General features: G+C 39.1%; 2 protein-coding genes across 2 annotated transcripts in view; one reads left to right on the top strand and one right to left on the bottom strand.

The window, feature by feature from the left end:
- Window positions 1-26386, top strand: part of TRPC5 (transient receptor potential cation channel subfamily C member 5) — a 153035-nt gene that overhangs the window by 49853 nt on the left and 76796 nt on the right. The window contains exon 3 of the mRNA XM_029930258.1: window positions 411-932. Within this exon, the coding sequence (XP_029786118.1) occupies window positions 411-932 (522 nt within the window). The remainder of the gene's footprint in view (window positions 1-410; window positions 933-26386) is intronic.
- On the bottom strand, window positions 6021-6353 carry TRPC5OS (TRPC5 opposite strand). Its single transcript, XM_029930259.1, has one exon. The coding sequence runs from the start codon at window positions 6351-6353 to the stop codon at window positions 6021-6023; it is 333 nt and encodes a 110-aa protein (XP_029786119.1).

The raw sequence follows: 26386 nt of genomic DNA, 5'->3' as shown, positions 1-26386 counted from the left end.
ATATCCCCCATTGTGCCTCAGATGGAACTGGGCATATTGTGGTTGCATAATTGTAAGAACCAAGCTCTAGAGTCCTATTGCTTGAGTTTGAATCTTGGCTCAGTTACTAAAAGCTATGTAATCTTGGGTAGATAATTTAACTTCTGTGTGCCTCAGCTTCTTCATTTGGGGGAGAATATTTACCTTACAAGGTTGTAGGGATTAAATGAATAAATACATGTAAAGTGCTGTATGCCTGGCATATAGTTAATATTCCACAAATAGCTATGATGATGAGGGTAATTGGCAAAAGAAAGTGACTTTTTTCAAAAGTGACTCCAATTCCTGAATCACTAACATTTAATGTCTTATGCTCCCTCTCTATCCTAGCCTTAATCCTGGCCTTTATGCTTTTATTGCATTGTACCTAGGTCCCCACTCTGATGATGGATACCCAGTTCTCTGAGTTCACACCAGACATCACTCCCATCATGCTGGCTGCCCACACCAACAACTATGAAATCATCAAATTGCTTGTTCAAAAACGGGTCACTATCCCACGGCCCCACCAGATCCGCTGCAACTGTGTGGAGTGTGTGTCCAGTTCAGAGGTAGACAGTCTGCGCCACTCCCGCTCCCGGCTGAACATCTATAAAGCTCTAGCAAGCCCTTCACTCATTGCCTTATCAAGCGAGGACCCCATCCTAACTGCCTTCCGTCTGGGCTGGGAGCTCAAGGAGCTCAGCAAGGTGGAGAATGAGTTCAAGGCTGAGTATGAGGAGCTCTCCCAGCAGTGCAAGCTCTTTGCCAAAGACCTGCTGGACCAAGCTCGGAGCTCCCGGGAGTTGGAGATCATCCTCAACCATCGAGATGACCACAGTGAAGAGCTTGACCCTCAGAAGTACCATGACCTGGCCAAGCTGAAGGTGGCAATCAAATACCACCAGAAAGAGGTAAGCTGAGCTCTTCTCTGCTTTCAGGAAAGCTTATGCCCTCCAGAATTCAGCATAGCACAGTGAGAGTTGGCATTTTTCTACGACTTAACCCTCCCACAAATGGTTCAATAGGCCTCAAAAAAAAAAAAGAGGTTCATTTATCCAAGGTACACACAGCCTCTGCATATTTTCTTTATGGACAGATAAGTAGGGGAAAATACTGACCATCTGATTTGTTGATGGAAAAGTACTCATTCTTTCAAAAAATGTTTATTCAGCACTGTTCTAGGTGTTTGGGATACAGAAAACAGGCACTGACCCTACCTTCATGAAGCTTACAAGCTAGTTGTGGATAGTAAGTAAATCATCACATCAGTGAATATATAATTACAAGCAACATAAGTGATCTGAAGGAAAACTTCTATAAGAACACATAGCAAATGATGCCACCCTTCATCCTGGGGCCATGATGGTCAATAATCATGGAGGGCTCATGGTCTGGATAGTTTTTGAAATGAATTATTATCATTAATAGCATCTTTGATTAAAGGCATCTGAAACACTAAAGTTGTATTTCATAACTGTGGCTCCCTAGTGCACTTTACATGAATAATTATATTAAACTCAAAAATACTTTTTGAGATGTTTTCAGCACTTTACTAAAGTCTTTAGGATGAAATAGTGACAAAGGATAGAGAATTCAGTGGTTTTTCCTTACCTTGCTAAAATGCAGTTACATCCATCAAAGGTATAATGGAGATCACCTTCAAAGATTCTTTATTATCCTGAAGACATTTGAGACTGATAGGTAGCTATGTCTGTCAATACAAATAACTCCCAAAAAACTAAAAGAACTAGAAGTTATTTTTTTTCTTTTTTTATGGTTTTTTTTTTTTTTTGGTTAGTTGATTGGTTGGTTGGCTGGCTTGTGAGCTAAGGGTTATATAGGCAGAAGAAAAACAAGTTTTAAATATGGACTGGGGGAATAGGGTCCTTGAAAAAATAAGTATGCCCACTAGGGAGAGGAAATGGCTAAATACCTCTACTCTATTAAGATAAGGTTATCAATACAAAGAGCACAGTAGTAAACTTTGATTTTAAAAATCATTATAAAAAATCTAGTTGGGTAATAGTGTGGTAATAAATGTTCAAAGTTACATAAGTCCCTCAGGAACAAAATCTTAGCCTTGAATGGAATATAGTCTACTATTTCCCGGAAGGCTTTTTTTCATTGTTAGTTTTTTCTCCTTACTATTCCTACTAGAACTTGAGTGGACTCCCAAAAAGAACTTAATTTGATGGTTTAAAAAAAAGAGCTCAGAAGTATGAAACTTAGGCCAATTTTCCCACCTATAACTTTGACATGGAGTAAAATAAGAAAGCTCTAGTCTCTAATCTAAGTTCTAAATTCTTAGAAAACAGGTGTAAAACTATTGGATAATCTTACATGTCACACAGACTCTCAGGTATTGTCATAAAGACATTTTTCAGATATTCCTAAAAAGAACTGATTTCATGTATTGTCCCATTGTCAGATATTCATTCAAAAGTCTTTGAAAACTTTAACACTTTGGTTATTCCTCATTACCTTTGAGGGCAGGCAGAAAAATAATTATCTCATTTTACATACAAGAAAGGACCATATTTCAGAGATTTATTCAGGATTGTCTGACAAAGCCAGAACTAGAATTTCAGGGATACCTGGGTGACTCAGTTGGTTAATCTTTGGACTCTTGATTTTGCCGCAGGTCATGATCTCTTGGTTCATGAGATAAGCTCCACATTAAGCGGACAGCATGGAGTCTGCTTGTGATTCTCAGTCCCTCTCTCTATCCCTCTCCCCCAACTCATCGTCTCTCTAAATAAATAATAAACAAACTTGAAAAAAAGGAACTAGAACTTCAGACTCCAGGTACTGAAGTATACTCCATCTTCTGCTGAGTAGCATTCCTTTATGCTGGGTTGGTAGCCTCCAAATTCACCACCAGGTTTTTTAAAAAGAACACATTATTTGATTTGTGAATGAAACTTTATTCGTTAAAATCTGTTAAAACACATAGCAATAAAATGATGTGTATCAATAGCAAATAAGGATTATATTTAATAAGTGGCATTAATCATCACATAAGGATATAACTAGGTAATCACAACTGCTCATGTACATTAGCCAAAACACACAACGATAGACTTGTGCTTTCTAATTTCCATCTAGCAACCTATCTCCCTTGGTTTTCACACCTTTAAGTTTGTCTCAAAATGATGAGACTCTCTCTCTCTCTCTCTCTCTCTCTATCTGTCCATGCCATACAAGAATTGCCTTTGGTGTTAGTTAGCCTGGAGCCTGCTTTGGATCCTGGGTCTCCCTCTCTCTCTGCCCCTCACATGCTCATGCTCATGTTCTGTCTCTCTGTCTCAAAAATAAAATAAACATTTTAAAAAAATTTAAAAAAGAAGTGTCCAATTAGTGGACTGCTGAGTTAGTTAATGTATCTCCCTCTAATTGTCTTTAAGTGCATGACCTGTGTCAATTGCCAACCAGCTTTTTCTATCAATATCAACCAAGAACTTGGGGTTGGCTAATTTGCATATGACAAAATAGGGATTTGTTCATAAACCTTCTTAGGAACTAACTGTACCATGGCTTTCTACTCTAAACAGCTGCATGACTATTCCTATACTTATTTCTTATCACTATCAACTCTATTTCTAATTCTGTACCATAAGGCAAACATACTTAATACAACTACTAATTATTTGGAACAGGATTTATAACAATTTTTAAACACATATAATCATGCAATCAAAGCAAACAATGGAATGTATTTTATCGAATCCTTGGATTCCATTATAGAACAGTCTTTCCACAGGACTCCTGACCTAGTCAGAAGGCTAGCCAGCTTCACATATTATGAGGTTGTAGCATCTTCAAGCTTTGACACGTAAGGACTATGTTGACCTTTAGTTGTTTTATAGGCTGGTTCAAGCTTTATCTTGTTTCAAGGTCTGGAGTAGTCCCACATATTTATCTTGATGTATTTGGATGACCTGCTTGAGTTAATATGGTTGCTTGTGTTTTCTTGTTATTATTAACAGCTTTAATAAGCTCACATTAATCCATTGTGGAGTTGTTATAAAGTCTCTATTCCAGAGTTCTCCTTGGGGGAATAGCTGCCTTTCAGTACCTATCATATTTGAGGAGCACCAGGTCTATCCATTGACAGTTAAACCACTTGCTAAACAGAATTTGTAGCAGACTGGTGGTCTTTTCTTGGACGTTTCCTGATCTTGCCAAAGTACTCTTGCTTTGCATTTTATTTTGACACAAAATTATAGCCTAATGTCCTAAAGTCCAAATTCCTAGTGGGAGAGTATATATATCTTTTCTGGCTGCTTCTAAAACTTTAATTAAAGCATAGATTTTATCTTTTCACTTTTATCCAATTTCTCTGTTATTCTTCTTGGGTCCTACATGTATAGATTTACTTGTTTAACTGTTACCACTAATCTTCTTTTAGAAAAGTTCTCCTAATGGAATGATGGGATGAACCAATTCTTCTTGTTTTCCCAGCACTATATTTTAGTAAATTTGGCATAGCAGCTTAGCACTGCATCTCATATTTGGCATTTTGGACATACTGCATAGTTAGATTCCCCTACCCTAAGAAAGTAATGCTTAATTTGTCTATTTAGCGCAGCAGCAAAGTCCCTCGATCTGTTGTCTGGTATGGCTTGTCATTATCCACAAGGAGTCGCTTGATGATAAAACTTGGATTTCTCCTCTTTGTCTTTGTTCATCTGTCTAAGTGTCCTGGGTCCTCATCTACTCTTTCAGTCTTTCAACATAGCAGTCTTTTGTGGAACTTTCTCATGCTAACATGTTTGAGTAGCTCTGTAAGTTCTGATTTTCAAAAGAGGCTTTGGTAGCTTTTTTTGTTTTTTGATACAGCAGTCTTTTTCCTCAATTTGTTACATGTATTTATGCTGAAATTCTGTGGCAAAACTGATTTACGTTTCTCCTGCTATTGCTCATCCAAACAAGATCTGGCTATATAGTCTATAATTTCCACCCTCCAATTGCCTTTAAAAGCAGCTAATTATCTATGTATGCAGACCTCACTTAGGATTAGATGCAGCATCTCTCGTGTTGGTTAGCTCTCAACTTATCTGTATTAAATGTACTTTAATCTTTTGACAATAATACGCTTTAGGAGTCTATATGAATTGGGACAGTCTGGTTTCCACCTGCGTGGATGAACCTCTACATGTCATTTATTCACAATTTGCATATGCCAATTTGTCCTAATGACACCTTTATGTCTTTACCTAGTTGTTGGCCATGTTAAAAGATGCAAAGGCCATTCTCTAGGAAGGAGGACCACAGTGTCCATGCACTTGTTGAATGGTAGCTGTTTTTATAAATGGAAATGAGACTACTATATGGCATGGAATTAGTATGATCAATAAATTTCCCACAAATTTATTGGGTCTCTTTCTGTTTTGATGGGGGGGGCAGTCCTCCAGCTACTCCATTTTACTCTTCTGGTATTTATAGAATTATTGTGGCTAAACACAAGTCCATATTTCATTTAAGTTCATTATTGCTCCCATTTCTTAATAGTTAAGATTTCTATGTCAAGGTTGCAGAAGGCCTATCAGCTGTTCTTTATAAATCCAACTATACTCAAAAAGATATACTTTATCCACGTCTATTTGTGGACCATCATCTCTGAGCCTTTGCCATAAAGCATTTGACTCTCCATTGGTGAACTGCCCTTCTAGGGCTTTGTTCAGGCCTTCCGGTAATAGTACTACTCTCTTTGTTATTTGGTATAATTTATCCTTTCCATTTGGGAAACAATATTGCAGACTAGTTGCAGTGTTATGCGAGAAATTTCTTGTTACACTATTGTGTAAGCTCAAGTCAGAGCTTTTAAAAGGAATATAAAGAACAAAAGAGACCAGCTTCTACTGGAAGTAAATCTAATATTACTTGTTCTATAAGGTATTATTAATGGAAATGTACAGAACTAGGAGAAAACTCACATTGCTAACATTAAGAAAAATCAGAATATATTTAAAACAGGAAAACTATCTCTTCTCACATTATTATCCACTTCTTAAGTCTTCGTTTATGCTAGAGAGTACATCTTGTAATTCTTCTACGTCTAACATTGCTTGATCTATGTCAACGATTAGGTCTTCATCTTGTCTTGGTGCAAGTATTGATTCTAAGTCTGAGAACTCAGCAAGGTCTGGTAGTGTATCTTCTTCCTCAGGAGGAGCTGCAGCTCCTGCCATCTCTTCGGCTCTATCATTTTGCTCTGCACAAGCCATTTGTTCTTGCGCAAGCAGCTGTAAAAGCTCTTCAGCTATTCTTATTAGCTGGGCAATACAATCAGCAATGCCACTAATCAGCATAGGGATTGACACAGACCCCATACCTCAATGACCTCTTCTGTAGATAAATATTACTAAAAGCTGTAGCTCTTGGTGATAGTGGATCCTATGGGGGTGGCAATGGTTCTATGGTCGGAAAACAGCAAAGCAGTTCTAATAATAGAAAAGAGAAACATAAAGATTAGTATCCTTGAGCCTTTATCTATCCCACAGTTTCTGGTTATAAGGTTAAAAAGAGTATCCCTAGTTATTGATCCTCCTTTTTGTTGGCCTTATGAGGATCTGCTACTCATATTCTCTCTCCTTTATATTTCTCATTATCTCTTCATTGAAGATTTGAGAACAAAGTGAGTATGGGTTGTTTGTCCGTCTTTCATGAACATTTCTATTGAGGAAGTTTTTTCACTCAGAGTCTTTCAATTAATTCTTTCTTTATTAGAACTTTACCTCGTCGCCATTTATATCTGGTGCTGCTAATTCTTTCTGTGTTTTTAGTATCCCATTCATTGGGGTTTCCCATTGCCCCTGTAGCTTGGGGACTTTGTGAAATGCAAATCCCACAGTCTTTCTCTTTTGTCAAACTTTGAACAACTTGTGTTATAACATTAGTTCTTTTGTCATTTCCTATTACTGCCAATATTTCCATATCTAGCAGCTAGTTCCTTTATCTTTGTCTAAAACCATGGACATATGATTCTCATCTGCATGTCTGATGTGCTGTGCAAACCCCTTTCCTCAGTTTATACTCGTATAAGGCAATATTATTTGTTTAAAAAATTTAAAGATTGGCCCAGTACAATCAATCTACTTCACATGTGTGTCTGGTTTAACATGAATTATCCTCTTAAAAATGAGTTTGTTAAAAATCAAAGTTCTTAGGGCTGCCTGGGTGGTTCAGTCGGTTAAGCCGCTGGCTTTGGCTCAGGTCATGATCTCATGGTTCATGGGTTCAAGCCCCGTGTCGGGATCTGTGCTGACAGCTAACTCAGAGCCTGGAGCCTGCTTCGGATTCTGTGTCTCCCCTCTCTCTGACCCTCCTCTGCTCGTGCTATCTCTGTCTCCCAAAAATAAATTTTAAAAAACATAAAAAAAAATTTAATGAAAGTTTTTAGTAATTTGACATGTCTCATATTGCTTATTCATTTGTTTGTTTGATTCATAGTTCCCCCCCCAACTTTTCCTCATCTAAGACATTCATGTCCATAGGTCCTGAGGCTTCACGTGCCAATTCTGCAACCTTAAATTGAACTGACGAGGGAGTTGAGTTGGGACTTGTAGTCCCCAAGAATGTAGAGTCTGCATTAGTTTGGGGGCTCAGATTATCTCTTCTTTTATTCTTTTTTTTAATAGTTTATTGTCAAATTGGTTTCCATATAACACCCAGTGCTCTTCCCCACAAGTGCCCTCCTCCATTACCACCACCCTCTTCTTTTACTCTTAATAGATTATTCTTTGTGTTCTGATGAGTTGATATATATCCTACATGAATTGCTAGATTTCTTTCATTGATTTATTTTCATATCTCACTTCACCAGATTGTTTTTCTTGCAATAAATAGTTCAGTCTGTAGTTTTCAATTTATTAAGGCATACATCACCAGTCCATGGCTGATCAGTTTAGCTATATACCTTTGACCAATTATTTTCTTTGGTATATATATATACATTGAATTTCTAGCCACCAGTCCTTCAAATCGGGCTGGTTTTATTTCTCCAGCCTCAGTCAAGCTTTTCCTAGTGGAAAGTATTAGGAAGCAGCCAACCATCTCACTCCTTTAGGATTTTGCCAAATCTATCAACACCCTGTTTCTAACAGTTCTGACCAGAGTGGGACCCAAAACCCATACACATTACCTCCTGCTAATTGTACTCCTTAGACCTTTATCAAAGTACAGCAAACCATGCCAGATGATTGCTGATTTTCACATGGAGCTTGCTGGTCTCCACAAGACCTGCTTTGACCCACTCAGTTATATACTATCTCCACTTAGTGTAAGTTTTTTCAGAACCACGTATTTTTTTTGTCCAAAAGTCATGACAGTACACATGAAGTCCACTCTGAAATATGGGAGAATGGACATGGAGGTTACTTTATTAACATAAAGAGTCTCTGCATTTTGATTAGAGAAAAAGCAGTTTGGTGGAAGGAAATAATGGAAAGAAATCATGCTAGAAATTTGGCATTAATGTAGAGCATAAATCAGCTCATTGGAAGGGAAACACAAAAGAAAGGTGTGTGTTAAATATTACTAGAGAGTACTGTCACATTTTTCAAAGGAAGCAATAACCTGTTTTGACACCTTTAGCCCAAGGGTGCAAGACAAATATACGCAAATATACGCAAAACCTACTTAAGTTCTGGCTTTCTTTTACACATTTTTTTCTCAGCTTCTCTACCTCCCACTAGAACTCTTTTATTCCTCCTCTTGATCAATATACCTCTATTTATTCACCTCTATGTTTCATTCTATTTGACTCTCTCTGTATCTCTATCTTCTGCTATCCCTTCCCATCATCTTTTCTTCCATCTCTCCCTAAACTAGGCAAAATTTCCAAAATAGATTGTATTCTACTTAATGAATTAATATTGTGTTTGATAAAGTTTTACATCATACAATCTAAATGTAAAGTGCAGAGAGGTAGCACATTTCATATTTTGCTGTTTCATAAAGATAAATGTAGCTGCTTATTACTTATGCAAACCTTGATTTATTTCTGTCACTTGGTCACCTTTGAGGGGGAAAAAATTCCTGACCTAGCCTTAACCCTGTTGACCGTCATGTTAACTAATCCACAATTCATATCTTAAAAACATCTTGGAACCTAGGACCTGGAGGATATGGGGAAGGCAAGGAGGGTGTTGAGAAACTGCTAAGTACTGCAATACTAAGAAAGAGTAAGAGTGTAGCATCAGCATATTCCAGTTGTGGTAATTTTTAAAGCAACCAACTTCTGACACCTTAGTTTGTCTAAAGGAATATTGTTGGATAGTTTGTGCCTAGCCTCAACTTACTTTAAGGGCCCCCTTTTTTTAATATAACTCTTACATCTTTTGGTTTTTGTTTTTATTTATTTTTTATTGAGGTCAAATTGGTATATAACATTAAATTAGTTTCAGGTATACAACATAATAATTTGATATTTGCATATAATGCAAAACCTACAATAAAACTAGTTACCACCAATCAGCATACAATTGACCCCCTTCACCCTTTTCACCCATCCCCCAACCCCCTTCTATTCTGATAAACACCAATCTATTCTCTGTATCTGTGAATTTTGTTTTGTTTTGTTTACTTATTTGTTTTGTTTCTTAGGTTTCACATATATAAGTGAAATCATAAAGTATTTGTCTTTCTCTGCATGACTTATTTCACTGAGCATAATACCCTCAAGTTCCTTCCATGTTGTTGCAAATTGCAAGGTCTTTTTCTTTTTATGGCTAAGTAGTATTCTGTTGTGTATATACACCACATCTTCTTTATCCATTCATCCACTGATAGACATGCACATTGCTTCCAGGTCTTGGCTATTATATACTGTTGCACTGAACATAAGGTGTGTGTATCTCTTCAAATTCGTGCTTTTATTTTCTTCGGATAAATACCCAGAAGTGGAATCACTGTTACCATTAGGTAGTTCTAGTTTTAATTTTTTGAAGAGCCTCCATACTGTCTTCCACAGTGGCTGCACCAACTTCTATTTCCACCAAAAGTGTTATGAGGGCTCCTTAAGGGCCTTTTGATTAGCTGTTCTCTCTGCCTGGGATACCTTTTCCCCAGGAAAAAACAATGGATGGCTTCCGATCATTCTGGTCTCAGTTTAAATATCATCTCCTCAGATTTCTGACCCTCCAACCTAAAAAACTCCCCTGACCATCCCTTTCTCATGCACACAGTGCATTTTTGCATTATTGTTCCTATCGGTTGGAGGGCAGGACAACTTCTAGCTCTTTCATTCAGTAAATATTATCAAGTTGCAGCTAGAGTAGCAAGGGGTACCAAGATAAACGAATTCATCAAAACACACTGTAAACAAAATGAGCACCAGTCTGCAGACTGAGAGAAAATATTCACAAAGTAGATATCTGACCAAAAACTTATAACCAGAATACATATAAAGAGCCCCAACTGGATGATGGGCTGTGGGGGAAAAGGGTGAATGGAGTCAAAAGGTACCAACTTGCAGCTGTAAAATAAGTAAGTCACAGGGATGTAATGTACAGCATGATGACTAAAGTGAATAATATTGTATTGCATATTTGAAAATTACTGAGAGTAGATCTCAAAAACTATCATAACAATAAAAAAGGTTTTGTAACTACGTAGGGTATGGATGTTAATGACGTTTATTGTGGTGATCATTTTGTGATATATACAAAGATCAAATCATTTTGTTGTGCACCTGAAACTAATCTAATGTTGTATGTCAGTTATACATCAATATAAAAAACAGTGCCCCTACAACTCAATAATAAAAAGATAAACCAATTAAAAATGGGCAGAATATTTGGGCAAACTTTTCACAAAGGAAGAGAAATAAATAGCTAATAAGCACATGAAATCATATTCGACATCATTAGGCATCAAAGATATACAAATTAACTTCACAATAAAACTTTAAACTGGCTAAAATTAAAGACTGACAACACCAGATGTTGACCAAAGTTGTAAAGCAACCAGAATTCTCACACATTGCTGGGGGGAGTGTAAAATGGTATAACCTCTGTGAAAATGTCTGTCACTTTCTCATAAAATGAATCAAGCGCACACTTGATCCCAGCAATTCCACTCCACGATATTTACCCCAGAGAAATGAAATTCACAAAAAGACTTTTAGAAGAATGGTTATAGCAGCTTTATGCACATAATAGCGCAAAAAAAATAGCTGTCAGTCAAAAAGAGAATGGATAAACAAAATGTGGTATATCCATACAATGTAATACCAGTCAGCAAGAAAAAGAAAGCCAATACTAATAGGGACCACAGCATGAATGGATATCAAAAACATACTTAATGAAAGAAACCAGACATGAAAGAATGCATATCATATGATTCCATTCGTATACAATTCTAGAGAATGCAAAATGATCCATGATGGAAAAAAAACCAGAATAGAGATTGCATCAAGGGGAGTAAAAGCAACATTTGCCTCACTCAGGTCAAAACTGACATCTCATTCTAAGCAGGGATAGAACTGAGAATGTTAATCTCCCGTTTGCCATCCCTGGAAACTGGCTGAATTCCAAGTTGACTGTGAGTCCTAAAGCAGAGGGATAGAGACATCCTGAGCAGTGTCCTCAGGGATCTTCATCATCTGTGAAGGAAAGGTTGTGTCCATTTTATCTGCCCTTCCAATGACCTACTGAACTGGCCCAAACACTCATGAACTACTCACCTGTGATAGAGCTGAGATGGATGAGAAACTCAAGGTTCTATTGAACGTTTTCTGGACTCACACGTGGGATGTTTCTGTCCAAACTAAGAAACAAAACAAAACAAAAAGAAACTGCAAAGTCAACATGTAAAGATATCCCTGATCTGTGGAAATAAGAACAAGATGAACTAAAATTTCAGAGAGCACAGAGAAGGTAATGGAGAGATTTTTGCTTCACTGAGACATTTGCTAATTCTGGGCACAAGTTGAAGATGAGTTTTGGCCATAAGGCAGAGGGACTCTACAGTAGAAAAGGAGAAATCTGCATAACTTTTGAGGTTAGTGCAATAGATTGGAAATTTGAGAAGCCTAAATGCAGGGCTAGTTTTCTTCACCTAGAAGTCATCTGAATTAGGCTCCTTTCTGAGCAGGGAAAAGCTGGGTGGAATTTCCCACAGTCTCATGGTACTTCGGAGACAAATTCTCACTAGAGGGAAAGGGACTGCCACAAGCACACTACCAGTCTCTCCTTCAAAATGTTACCTAGATTTTGAAACTGTGAGGGTCTGGGGTGGCTAATAAGTTAATAAGCTCAAAACCATCCCCAAAAGGCACTCTGAACAAAGTGATTTTAAAGCATTCAACAAGGAACACCTGGGAGGCTTGGTCGGTTGAGCTTCTGAGTCTTGATTTCAGCTCAGGTCATGATCCCAGGGTAGTTGGATTGAGCCTCGCATCAGGTTCCACCCTGAGCATGGCGCCTGCTTATGATTCTCTCGCCCTCTTCCCCCCTCCCCTTCCTATCCTCTCTCTCTATGAAATAGAAAATAAAATAAAATAAAATAAAATAAAATAAAATAAAATAAAATAAATAAAATATACAAGGGCATACAAAGGGCTTAGTATAGCCAAAACATCTTGAAGAAAAACAAAATTAGAAGACATATACTATCAGATATCAAGGCTAGCTTTACAGCTACATAATTTTGACAGCATGGAACTGGCACAGGGACAAACAAATCAATAGAACCATGACCTCACATCACATACCAAAATTAAAAATAATTGTAAATGGATCCTAGACCTAAATATGAATGATAAAACAGTAAATCTTCAAGGTCAAACTATAAACAAATATCTTCATGATCTTGGTAAACAAAGATTTCTTATTTGATACAAAAAATATGAACTATGAATGAAGACTAATAAATTGGATTTCATAAAAATAATGCACTTCCATTTATTACAAGACACTGTAAGAAGGTGAAAAGGCCAGAGACCAGGAAAAAATATTCACAATATGTATATATATATATATAGTGAAAGACGTGTATCCAGTATATACATATATTTTTGTACTCTTTCAAATCAATAAGAAAAAGACAGAATCCATGTTTTAATGTTATAATTAAATCACTTGACAGAGGAGAACATCTGAATGACCTACAAGCATATGAGTAGGTTTTCATTACTGTTCATCAGAAAAATGCAAATTAAAACTACAATAAAACACACAGAACCCCATTAGAATAGCTAAATTTGAAAGAAAAAAAAGCTGACAATACCAAGCATTGAGAAGAACATGCATTGGAACTCTCATACATTGTTGGTAAAAGTGTTAACTGGCACAATTACTTTAGAAAACTAAAACCAGGGCACCTGGGTTGCTCAGTCAGTTTAGTGTGTCTGACTTCCACTCAGGGTCATGATCTTGCAGCTCATGGTTTCGAGCCACATGTCAGGCTCTGTAAGACAGCTCAGATCCTGGAACCTGCTTCAGATTCCGTGTCTTCACGTCTCTTTGTTCCTCACCCACTCACACTCTCTCTCTCATAAATAAACATTAAAAATTTTTTAAAAACTACTAAAACCAAACATCCTCTATTGCATGATCCTGCAATTCTATTCTGAAGTATACAGTCAAAAGAAAAGTAGACAAATGCCCACAAAAATACATGGACAAGAATGTGGAAAGAAACTAGATGCATAAAAGTGTATATTGTAGAAGCCCATTTACACAAAATTTTAAAACAAGCAAACAAATCTATGGAATGGAAGTAAATGAAGTGGTTAGCTTTGGGTGGGGAGTTTACTGGCAAGGGATATGAAAAAGCTTTCTAGGGTACAGGAAAGGTTCTATGTCATCATCATACTGTATATGTTTAAATCTCTTTTAGTGTTTATTTATTTTTGAGAGACAGAGACAGCACGAGCAGGGGAGGGACAGAGAGAGAGGGAGACACAGAGTCTGAAGCAGTCTCCAGGCTCTGAGCTGTCAGCACAGAGACCGATGCAGTGCTCCAACTCATGAACTGTGAGATCATGACCTGAGCTGAAGTCAGATGCTTAACTGGCTAAGCCACCCAGGCGCCCTGGTTGTATATGTTTAAAAAAAACATTCAGCTGGGGGCACCTGGCTGGCTCCATAAGAGGAGCATGAGACTCTTGATCTCAGGGTCGTAAGTTTGAGCCCCACATTGGGTGTAGAGATTACTTAAATAAGTATTTTTAAAACATACAAAAAATTCAGCTGTACCCTTAAAATTTGTGCAGTTTACTGTATGTATATCTCAAAAAATTGTTTTAGTTTTAATTTCAGGTCTATTTCCTATAACACTAGTCAGAACAGCAAGACAGTGATGAGGGTCTTGCAAAGGTTTAGCAAGCTAGTCATTACCGCCAGTGAAAATGGCATGAAGTCCGAAGGTACAAAGAGGGTCTCCATGTCAGTGCTAAGTAAAGCAAGAGGGCTTTATAGCTAGATGGAGTTATAAACTGACACAGGATGAGATAACCCACAGTTTACAAGTAGCCCAGAAAGACAGCTAGGGCAGAGGCCATGCTAACCATCTGATAGCTAGGGTCTTTAACCCCATGGGTTTCTGTTCATCTCACTCTTATGACATTTTTGTCAGCATAACTAGTCAACATCCATCATTTTTCTTTTAGCTGACAGTCCTACCCTGCTATTTTGTGATGCTCATAACTAGCAAACTGGCAATAAGTGTCTAATAGGAGGATGGAAAAGGAGCAAAAGAATCCAACTCCTCTGGGTCTATGTTTATAGTTGATAAGCTTCTCTGCATCAGGCAAGGTAAATTAGTTCATATCCAAGGGGAACAGAGGCAGCTATGTGGGAGAAATTAAAATGTGCCTTTGGTGGGTGTAGGTGCCACGTTCCTTCCTATGAACAGTAAAGTTTTTTTATTTAAAAAAATTTAATGTTTATTTATCTTTGAGAGAAAGAGAGAGACAGAGCATGAGCAGGGGAGGGACAGATGGAGAGGGATACGGAATCTGAAGCAGCTCCAGGCTCCAAGCTGTTAGCACAGAGCCCGATTTGGGGCTCGAACTCACAGATTGCGAGATCATGACCTGTGCTGAAGTCCAATGCTTAACTGACTGAGCCACCCAGGTGCCCCTGAACAGAAAATTTTTTCATGACGTTTCCTTCCCTGGTACTGCAGTAACATTTGGATATATGCATTCAATATAAAATTTAAAAAAAGCACCCCTCAGATATTACTTCTCATTCCTCTCTCCACCCCTGAGGAAACATCAAGAGGTCCTTGTCCCTAAAAGACAAATTTTATCATTTTGACATAGCTGGTGCTCTCTGGGGACAACAATGAACAACACCATAGTATTTACCCTTTAAACTCCTTTTTTTTAAGCTATAAACCTTTGCCTTTAAAAAAAAAACTGTGTGCAATAAGGCACTTGCCTGTTATAGGATCTGACATTTAAAATCCCCATGAACCATCTTTAATTTATCAAGAGAGAAAGGAAAGGATTGTGCAGCTGAAGAGCTAAACATGGTCCCTTCTTGAAAATATATGAAAAATTCAAAACAGAAACTGGAAAAAAGAGAGAGTAGGAAATGTCCTTATGGTCAATTTAAACCGAAGTCTACTGAATTTCTTTCCTCCTCCTCCAAATTTGCTCACTGCTGCAGAGAGAATCACAAATTCTTGCTTACCCTTCAGAAAGACAACTTAGTCACTGGAAAAAAAAACAACCACATTTGGAACTGTATCTCTTTGTTATTTTCCTAGACAGACAAATAGCTTCCTCAAAACACTATTCAAACGTGAAAAAGCCCCCATCCCATCTTGACTTGGTGGGACACTGCACAGGCTTGTCCCTGAATCTTGGCTGTTGTGAGAAGCCCCCAGGTCCCCCAGAGGGCCTGGAAGGAGCTGTAATACTTCTAGAAAGATTCCTGGCTTTCAAATATTACCAGTGCAGAGGACAGGGTCTAAAATAAGGAAAATAAAAACAAAACTTGAAAGCAATAGGAAAAGGGAATCTATTTCCACATCTTGCCCCAGATTTTTGAGAAGGAAAAAGGCAAATTGTTTTTGTTTGTTTTCTTGTGTATTTTTGGGAGAGACAGTAAAATGATGCCAGTGGTTGTAAGGGTAGGATCTGTGTCAAACAGGTCTATGTTTGACTCTCAACTTTTCTACTTACTAATTGGAAGATTGCTCAACTACTCTGCCTCAGTTTCCTCAAAATGAAGGTAAAACAGTTGTGAGAATGAGAGGAGTTAATGTATGTAATGAGTTTCGAATAGTGCCTGGTATATAGTAAGCTCTTAATAAATATTAGCGAATATAATTGTTCTGGAGAAATTCCAGCATCCAGGAAACAGTGTGTGGTGCATCCTGAGTACTGACTAAGTGACCCTGGAAGGCAGGAAGGGAGATAGCTGCAGGTATTATAAAAATTAGAAGGGGGGCACCGGGGTGGCTCAGTCAGTTCAGTGTCTGACTCTTGATTTCCACTCAGGTCATGATCCCAGGGTCATGGGATTGAGCCCCACATCCAATTCCATGCTGACTGTGAAGCCTGGTTGCGATTCTCTATCTCCCACTCTCTCTGTCCCTCTCCCCTACTTGTGTGCTCTCTCACTCTCGCTCTCTCTCAGATAAAAAAAATAATAAAAATAAAAACTGGAAGGAAGTACCAGATACAACTTATCTCATATACCGAACTGACACAACTTTGAAATTGGGTAAAGATAGGAGAGAGCAGGACTGTCTTTTGACTCTTGCTCCCATGTAATCCTTTCAGGAGACCAGAGACCAATCAGGTTGGGAATCCTTGAGGATTAGTGGATCTTCCTAGCCGGACTCCTTGCCTTTGAAGCTCATGCTTACTCTGGCTCCTAGCTCTGGCTGAAAAAAGCTCCTTACACATCAGACTGCTCACTGGCTATTATTCTTCCAGTATATTTGCCAGCTGTGTGGAGAAGGCCCTCCACTTGATCTTATGGCAACGAATATTTCAAAGCATTAACTAGATATTCCTTAGAAACACTTGGAACATAATTGGCAAAGTCATTAAGGCAACATAATGACAGTCATTACCCTGTGTCTAGCATGACCTTACCTGAACCAACCCCAACTTTCAGATCTTCCTATGTGTATCATTTGGGTGAGAAAGGGAGCATCATACATATATCCTTGTATACTTTTTATCCTCTACCATCCTACCTTGAATTTAGCCCTGAGTTTCAAGAACACTTCTCTGAAATTTGATAGGAGCAAAACTAAGCACGAATCATGGTCTCCTCTCTGTTTTAGTGGCAAATGACAGCTTTCCAGGAGAGACCCAATTCATTTCTTTTTCCACCTGGAAAAAAGATCAGAGGTCATATAGTTCCTCCTGCTGCCTGCAAATGTGCTTACTCCTTATCCACCAAAGGAAGAGTGTTACTGTTTTTAAGGATCTCAAGTCAAGAATCCATAATCTCTCTTGGTAGTTCATTCTTGTGTTTCATGGTTTCCTCCTACTGCTAATTACATCCCCGAGTACCTTCACATACATTAACTTATTTAATCCTGATAACATCTTACACAGCAAGGATGAATATTCCTTTTTTTACGACTGAGGAAGTGAAAGTCCCAAAGATGGTAAGTGAGCTGCTGGGATTACCCAGCTGGTTAGTAGCAGAGCAAGAGTGAAAATCTGATTCTTTGGTCTCTTGACCCTCTCTGCTGTCCCTTACACTGGGGTCTACCTATGCTCCAGGGGGAGCTCACAATCACCAGCAGAATAAGAAGCAGTGTTAAGATGGCAGCAAGAACACAAGATGGCTGTGGTGGGTGGCTTACCAAATGGCTCAGAGGCCACAAGTCCCCTTGAGGAGAACCGTTTCATTGTCCTCATCCTTACATACTTTTGTTCCCAACGTCCACCTACAATTAGAACACTGTAGTAAAAAGGAACGATGCCAAAAACCTAAAAGAACAGTAAACTCACCCAAAGACCATATGCTGATCCATGGAAATAAAAAATTACACTGCTCCATTTTTGACCTCTGAGACAGATACAGTCAGAATAAATTGGAGGAAGGGAATCAGAGAAAAAATTCCTTAATATCCAATAAAGAAAAATGCTTTGCCCACAGGCATGAATTTCTTGTTTCCTTTGCCCCTGAAGATTTCAAATCCCTACCACTCGAGGTTCCTGAAGGAGCCAAAGGTTAGCATTTTAAACATGGATGAAGAGTTCACTCCATCATCTATATGCCTGGCACTCAGGAAAGCACATCAAGGCCACAGGTCTTTGGTCTGGCAAAAGTCCTCCCAATACGAAACTAGCCTGCTGCTTAAGTCAAAGTGAAAGGTTGAATGGAGTTGTCCTTTCAGGGTCCCTCACACAATTCCCTTTTTAATATTAGCTAGAGATGGGAATCTTGAGGCACGTTTGCTGAATATTGCCTTGGTTAAATTTTCCGGTTAAATATTTCTGTTCTAAAACACATTTTTATTAAATATAATGGCCACTCCACTTAAGTACCCTTGTCCAGGTCCCCGGTGGCTTCCACACTTGACATGATTGATCACTCTGCAAGTCGTCCTCTTCTCCATTGGTAGCTACTTCTTTGATGATCTCCTACAGGCTGTAACTAACTCCTATATGCAGACGACCCCCAAGTTGATTTAGCTACTTCAGATTCTTCTCCAGAATTTTATCCTGTATATCTAATTGCCTTCACACTGACTTGTAGTATCTAAAACTCAGTATCCCCAAAACTAGATTCTTGTCTTCCCTCCAAAACCTACTCTACCTATAGCCTTCTCCAGCCGAGTAGACAGCAACTCTATCCTTCTAACTACTCAGGCTAAAAAATCGTGAGTTTATATTTGATTCCTTTCTTTTCCCCACAATCAACAGCCAGTATCATTTTGACCCTATCTTCAAAATATATTCAAAATGTAGAGGCACATGGGTGGCTCAGTTGGTTAAGTGTCTGACTTTGGCTCAGGTCATGATCTCGTGATTTGTGGGTTGGAGCCTCTTGTCGGGCTCTATGCTGACAGCTCAGAGCCTGGAGCCTGCTTCAGATTCTGTGTCTCCCTCTCTCTCTGCCCCTCCCCTACTTGTGCTCTGTCTCTCTCTCAAAAATAAACATTAAAATATTTCTCTAAATATATATATTCAAATCTAATAATGTGTCATTGTGAACCACCGCCATCTACCTCTCACCTTCATTATTTCAATAGCCTCCTAAAAGGGTGTCCTGTGCCTCTCTCCAATTTCTTCTCAACACGACAGCCAGAGTGACTTCTTTAAAATGCAAGTCAGACCATGTCTCTCCTCCTTTAATGGCTCTGCATTTCCTTCAACGTAAAGAGAACCTAGATCCTTATAATGGCCTGTGTGGCCCTACATGATATAATCTGAAACTTCGTTTCTACTTCTCCCCCCCCCCCGCCTGCAATTTGTTCTAGCCACTCTGGCCACCTTACCATTCCCCAAACTCTCCAGGCACACTTTCTCTGTAGGCAGTTTGCACTGGATGTTACTTCTGCCTAGAATTTTCTTTGAATTATTAAATTCCTCACCTCCTTCAAACTCTTTGCTTACATCTCACCTTCTCAATAGAGCTACATATGCCACCATCTTAAAAATTTAACTTTCCCTTCCCCACCTGGCACTCATGGGTCTTCCTTATTCCTTATTCTGCTCTACTTTTTCAATGTTCTTAGAACTTACCACTTTCTATGTATATTGTATAGCTTCCTTATTTATCATAACTATTTATTTAATGGCTCTCCTCTCTAGACGGTAAACTCCAACAAGACAGTGATCTTGTTTTGTTTAAGTGTGCCTAGTGGGTACTCAATAAATAGTTGTTGAATGAATAATAGGACTAATAATTCTTTAACATTTTTATAGGACTTTATACTTTTTCTAGTGTTTTCACATTATATCTCATCTGATCCTCACTGTTACCATATAGCATGGATGGGGCAACACAGAGTTTATTGCCTCCATTTTACATTTAGGAAAATGGACACCCAGAAAATCAAGATGATGTCACACGTCTAGAATATGGTAGAACCAGAAACCTAGTTCTGTGCTTTTTCCATACCCTCCAACATTATACTGCAGAACCCTCAGTCTTCAAGGAAAGGCCTTCCAGATCTTTCGTTAGGAGAGAGATATGCCCTGCCTATGCCATTAACCCAATGCCTTGAAGCTAAATGTGTTTCACCAGCTCATGGAAATACAAACACATAAAGTCATCTAAAGACCTGAGTTTATGTGAGGAATTGCCATGTGAATGTCAGAGAAAATAATGCCATTCCCAAATGGTGCTCTCTTCAAGCAAGAAAGCAACATCTGAATCTACCAGCTGCTCAGCGGAATAAATCATTTTTTCTTCCTAACCAGCTCTGTCTTCCTCTCACATTAACAGTAAACCAAATTGTTCTCCAAAACGACTTAACAGCAGAAAGAAGGAAATCATAGTCCAAGAAGGCATCTGCTACCAAAAGTGCATTCTAGTGGCCTCGTCCACAGTGCCACAATCCAAGCCATGTTGAAAGCTCTCCCCCTCTATCACTGCCACACAAGAAGAGTGGAGGCTGTCTCTTTAAATGTACCACTGAAGAGGAAGCTGGTGTTGACTTGGCAGAGGTAGGGGGAACAGGATACTTCATGCTTGGCACATTGCTACCATTGGCATCCAATCCAGAAGCTGCTACATTCTGCAGGGGTGGCAACTATTTTGTCCTGAGGATAACATAGTGGAAGATACAGCTATATTTACATACAGGCTTTTTAACCGAGACACCTGTCACCCCTGGTAAGCTTACAAGAGGCAACAGAAATGGCACAGCCGGGAAAAGGCAAGCCAAGTTATCAGTGCCTTCTGGCAACTGAATCCACAGTAACAGAGAGGGAGGCCTGATCTCATTCCCTGGTCCCCAAAATGTCATTACAACATGGATGCATCAAGTCACCCTCCCAAGAAATACTAAGTAGACCAAGTTTGTCTTCAGTGTCTTCATCCTTTAATCACAGCAAGTCATGTGCATGAGGCTTGACTCTACTACCCGTCAGCTCTGCTGCCCATCAACAAACATCCCCATAATGAGACAAACAAGCATCAGTTCAATAAGTAAACCTCATGCTGAAATCAGAGGTCTCAATGTAAGTATACCCTATCAAATGCCTGATGGACTTCAGATAACATATGTAGGTAAGCGTCTCTGAAACCTGAAGACATACAACAATCTCAGCCACACAAACATGTACTGAAGTATTTGACACTGAGGAAGGGGGAAGGAGGAAGGAAAAAAAGAGGTTATTTTAAGGGGGAAATAAAAAGGGACTTGGAGGCAGAAAAATCTGAGTTCAAGTTTAAAACTTTTCTTACCTTGGGCAGGCTACTTCAGTTTACGGTAACGTGCTTTTCTGATCTGAAAATAAGAATGATGATAACACGTTAGCAAGTATTACTTTTGTAACATAGATAACTTTTAATTATGGGGAGATGCCCCTTTACTGTGGCTTAAAAAAAAATAACAACATGACTTTTGAATTCAAACATTTTGAATTTTGATTTAAACTCTACCTTGGACACTGACCAGACAGCATCAAGGAAGTTACTTCTCTGTAAACCTGAATTTATTCATTCATGTATTAGGGTTGATGATAACAACCATCTCAAATAGATGCTCTAATAATCAAATGAAATAATGTTGAAAATATGTTTTGTAAACTATAAACTAAAACTATAAACTACAAGTATGTTTTGTAGATTCCGTGGCAAAGAAGTTGTTTTCTAAAGACCTTGACTAGAGTGACCAATCAGTCTCATTTACCAGGGGCCAAGGGATTTTCTAGGACCCAAAATTTGACTGTGAAACAAGGAAAGTCTTGGGAAAATTGGAATAAATTAGTTACCCTAGTCTTCACTAGCCTTTAACAAAGTGAAGGGCCTAAATAGGCCTTAACTGGAATGACTAGGTCTTAACTAGATATAAGCCCTGGTGCCACCATAACTAAACTCTAACGAGGTATTAACTAGGCTTAGGCCCTGGCTATGAATTAACTACACTCTGATTAGGACATAACTAAGTTTAGCCCTTTCTGGGCTTTAACTGGGCTAAATAGACCTTAAAGAGACTCAGGTCCTTGTTAATCCTTAAATGAGACTCTGGCTATCTATGTCTTCTCTAGACTTAGGTCCTGGCTACGCCCCTAACTACACTCTGACTATATGTTAATTAGGCTTGGTCCCTGGCTATGCTAAATGGGCTCTGACTAGGCCTTAACTGGGCTGATTAAGTCTTAGCTGAACTTAGGAACATGATGTCCCTTAACTAGACTCTGACTATGGCTTCTCTAGATTTAGGCTACAGCTAGGCCTTAATTAGACTCCAACTACACCTTAACTATGTTTTGACCCTGGCAAGGATTTAAATAGGTTCTAGCTTCGCCTAAACTATGTTTAGAGCCTGGTTAGACCTTATGTGGGCTGGCTAATATTTAAACAGTCTCAGACTGTCAGTAGGCCTGAACTGAACCCTAAGCTTTAAATGAGCCCTGACTAGGCCTTAACTGAGTTGACGAAGCCTTAACTGGGCTTTGGCCCTCGCTGGGGCTTAAATAAACTAACTAGGCATTAATTGAACAAACTATCCCATAACTAGTCTCAGGCTCTTGCTATACATTAACTAGACTCTTCAGTTCTGAATAGACCTTCACTGGGCTCTGACTAGGCCTGAACTAGGCCTTACCCCTAGTCAGGTTTCACCTGGGCTGTCTAGCTTTTGATTAGGTTTGAATTCTCTGAATACCTTAATAAGACTGACTAGGCCTTAACTAGGTTCTGACTAGGTTTGGACAACCTTAGGCCCTGGATCTACCTCACATAGTTTCTGACTGAAACTTAAATAGAGTTTGACCCTAACTGGTCTCTGACTAAACATAAACTAGGTTTAATCCACGGCTAGTCCTTTTCATACTCTAAGGAGATCTTACAACATGTTGATTAGCTTTTAACTACGCTTAGGCCTCGCCTATATCTTAACAACCTCTGGGTAGACCTTGACTAAGTTTAGGCCCTGGCTATATGTTAACCTATTTCTGACTAATATTTAACTAAGGTTAGCCTTTTTCTGGGCTCTGAACAGACCTTAAATAGGCTTAAACACTGACCAGGCTTTAACTAGAATTTAACAAAATCTAAATTAGGTGTATATCCTGACTGGGCATTTACTGGGCTCTAACACTTAATTAGGATGAAGCCCTGACTAGAATTTAACTAGCCCTGATTACAGTTTAACTAGGTTTAGACCCTTGCTAAGTCTTAACTAAGCTCTGACTAGAAAAAAACGTTGTTTATGCCCTTACTAGGACTTAAATAGACTAGGACTAAGACTTAACTAGGCTAGGTCCTAGCTAGGCCTTAACTGGGGTTTTCCTGGGCCTAAACTAGGCTAAGGTACTGACTGTGCTTTGACAGCACTCTGATGAGGCCTTAACCAAGCTAGCTAGCTTTTAACTAGGCTTAGGACTTGGCTAACCTTTAATAAGACCCTGACTGGCCCTAACAATGCTTTGACTAAGCCTAACTATACTCTGACTAGTAATTAACTACCCTTAGGCCTTGGCTATACCTTAACTAGACTATGACTAGACCTTAACTGTGTTTAGGCCCTGGCAGGACCTTAACTGTGTTATCTAGACTTTAACTGGGCAACTAGGCCATAAGTAGGCTTAGGATCTAGTTAAATCTTATCTGGGCTGACTAGCCCTCAACTGGGCTGACTAGGCTTTGAACTTGGCTGTGCCCTGGTTAGGCCTAACTATGCCAAGGCCATGGCTAATTAGGTTTGAGCCCCAACTAGGCCTCATCCAGGCCTTTTCTAAACTGTGCTCCTGGATAAGGCCTGGCTTTGCCTCAATTAACCATTGGTTAGGCCTTTGCTAAATTGCAGTTGATATGACTGTACATGCCTAAGGCCTCTTTACTAAAAGTAACTTCAATTAAAAACTCCCTTCAGCTCGAGGCACCTTGGTGGCTCAGTTAGTTGAGTGTCCCACTTTGGCTCAGGTCACGATCTCAGTTTGTCAGTTTGAGCCCTGCATTGGACTCTGTGCAGACTGCTCAGTGCCTGAAGCCTGCTTCGGATTCTTTGTCTCCCTCTCTCTCTGCCCCTCCTCTGCTCATGCTCCATCTCTCACAAAAATAAAATGTTAAAAAAATTTTTTTTTCAACCTCCCTTCAGCTCTCACCCCCACCCCTGCTAGTTTGTATCTGCCATTACCTCAATTATCCTGCAGTTTCAGGCTGTACTCTCCGTCATAGAAAAGAATGGATAATCCTCCCTCATCCGACTGCAACAGGAAGTAAACTACTTCTAGCCTCACTTCAGCCAGATGTATTTATAGTGTAATACAGGAAGGAACCACTGAATTGATAACCCCCCAAGAAACCAGGGGATACTCTTTAAGGTAACACACTACCCGGAATCTTTTTGCTCAGTCAAAATGGTCTTGCAACTCCTCCCAGGACACCTACCGACATTTTGCAACAAGTTTGTAACAGATATAGAAGAAAGGGTACTCCAGTACAGGAGATGCTAGGCATTCCTGCAGCTTTTGTACCTAACTCAAGCCTAGGAGATACATCGACAGCTTTTGCATGAGGTACATTGACAGCTTTTGCACATAACTCAAGCCCAGTAGATACATCGACAGCTTTTGCATGAGGTACATAGACAGCTCTTGCACATAACACAGGTCCAGGAGGTACATCCACAGCTTTGCATGTACCTCAAGTCCAGGAGATACATACATTGACAGCTTTCGCACCAAGTCCTTTTGCACGAATTCCAGGAGATACATCTACAGCTTTTGCATGTAACTCAAATCCAGGAGATACACCTGCAGCTTTTGCACATAACTCAAGTACAGGAGATACATCTGCAGCTTTTGCCCTTAACATGAAATTGGCAGTTAATAAGAATGATCATAAACACACTACAACTGCAGTAAAGGGAGTATAAATAAGCTTCACAAAACTGAACTCAAAGCTATGTTCACTTTGGCTCAGCTAATAATTTTTGCCGTCCTTCTCAACGTAAATAGGTCTGTACAGTCCTATTGACCACTACAAGTACAGAGTGACTCAGTATCAGCCCTGAATGACCTAACTGAAATTTGTGGATACTACCCAGGGCAAGACTCACAGGCTAGTACCTAAACAGGGCCTGCTCTTGTAGGATATAACCACTCCTTGTATCAGACTGTATACAACAGCAGGTCAAAGGGACTGATTTGGGTACTAGGATCAGGAAATTCATTCATGCATTCATTTATTCATTCATTCATCTCATAAAAGTAGATTGATCACCTGCTATGTGCCTGATATGTTCCTAGGTTCTGGGAATATGATGGTAAGCGCAAATATGATGGTAAGGGTAAGCCCTTGTGGGGCTTTCATTCTAGAAACAAAACCAAGGAAAGGTCTGCTCATCAATGAATTGAAGTCTAGATTAGAAAAGTGTATAGTCACACCAAAAATGAAGCAGCAGAAAGAGAAATCAAGAAACTGATCCCATTTGCGATTGCACAAAAACCATAAAATACCTAGGAGTAAACCTAACCAAGGATGTAAAAGATCTATATGATGAAAACTATACAAAACTTATGAAAGAGATTGAAGAAGACACCAAGAAATGGAAAAACATTCCCTGTTCATCGATCAGAAGAATAAACATTGTGAAAATGTCATTACTACCAAAAGCAATCTACACATTCAATGCAATCCCCATCAAAATTGCACCAACATTCTTCTCAAAGCTAGAACAAACTATCCTCAAATTCGTATGGAACCACAAAAGACCCTGAATAGCCAATGTAATACTGAAGAAGAAAACCAAAACGGAGGCATCACAATCCCAGTCTTTAGCCTCTACTACAAAGCTGTCATCATCAAGACAGTATGGTATGGGTACAAAAACAGACACATAGACTAATGGAATAGAATAGAGAACCCAGAACTGGGCCCACAAATGTACGGCCAATTAATTTTTGACAAAGCACAAAAGAGTATCCAATGGAAAAAAGACTGCCTCTTTAACAGGTGGTGCTGGGAGAACTGGACAGCAACATGCAGAAGAATGAAACTAGACCACTTTCTTACACCATACACAAAAATTAACTCAAAATGACTGAAGGACATGAATGTGAGACAGGAAACCATCAAAACCCTCCAGGAGAAAGTAGGAAACAACCTCCTTGACCTCCACTGCATCAATTTCCTACTTGACACATCCCCAAAGGCAAGGGAAATGAAAGCAAAAATGAACTCTTGGGACCTCATCAAGATAAAAAGCTTCTGCACTGCAAAGGAAACAATCCAGAAAACTAACAGGCAATCGACAGAAT

The sequence above is a fragment of the Suricata suricatta genome, chromosome X (assembly GCF_006229205.1).
Source record: "Suricata suricatta isolate VVHF042 chromosome X, meerkat_22Aug2017_6uvM2_HiC, whole genome shotgun sequence".
NCBI classification, from domain to species: Eukaryota; Metazoa; Chordata; class Mammalia; order Carnivora; family Herpestidae; genus Suricata; species Suricata suricatta.
The sequence above is the reverse complement of the archived record's forward strand: the minus strand, read 5'-3'. Positions and strand labels throughout refer to the sequence as shown.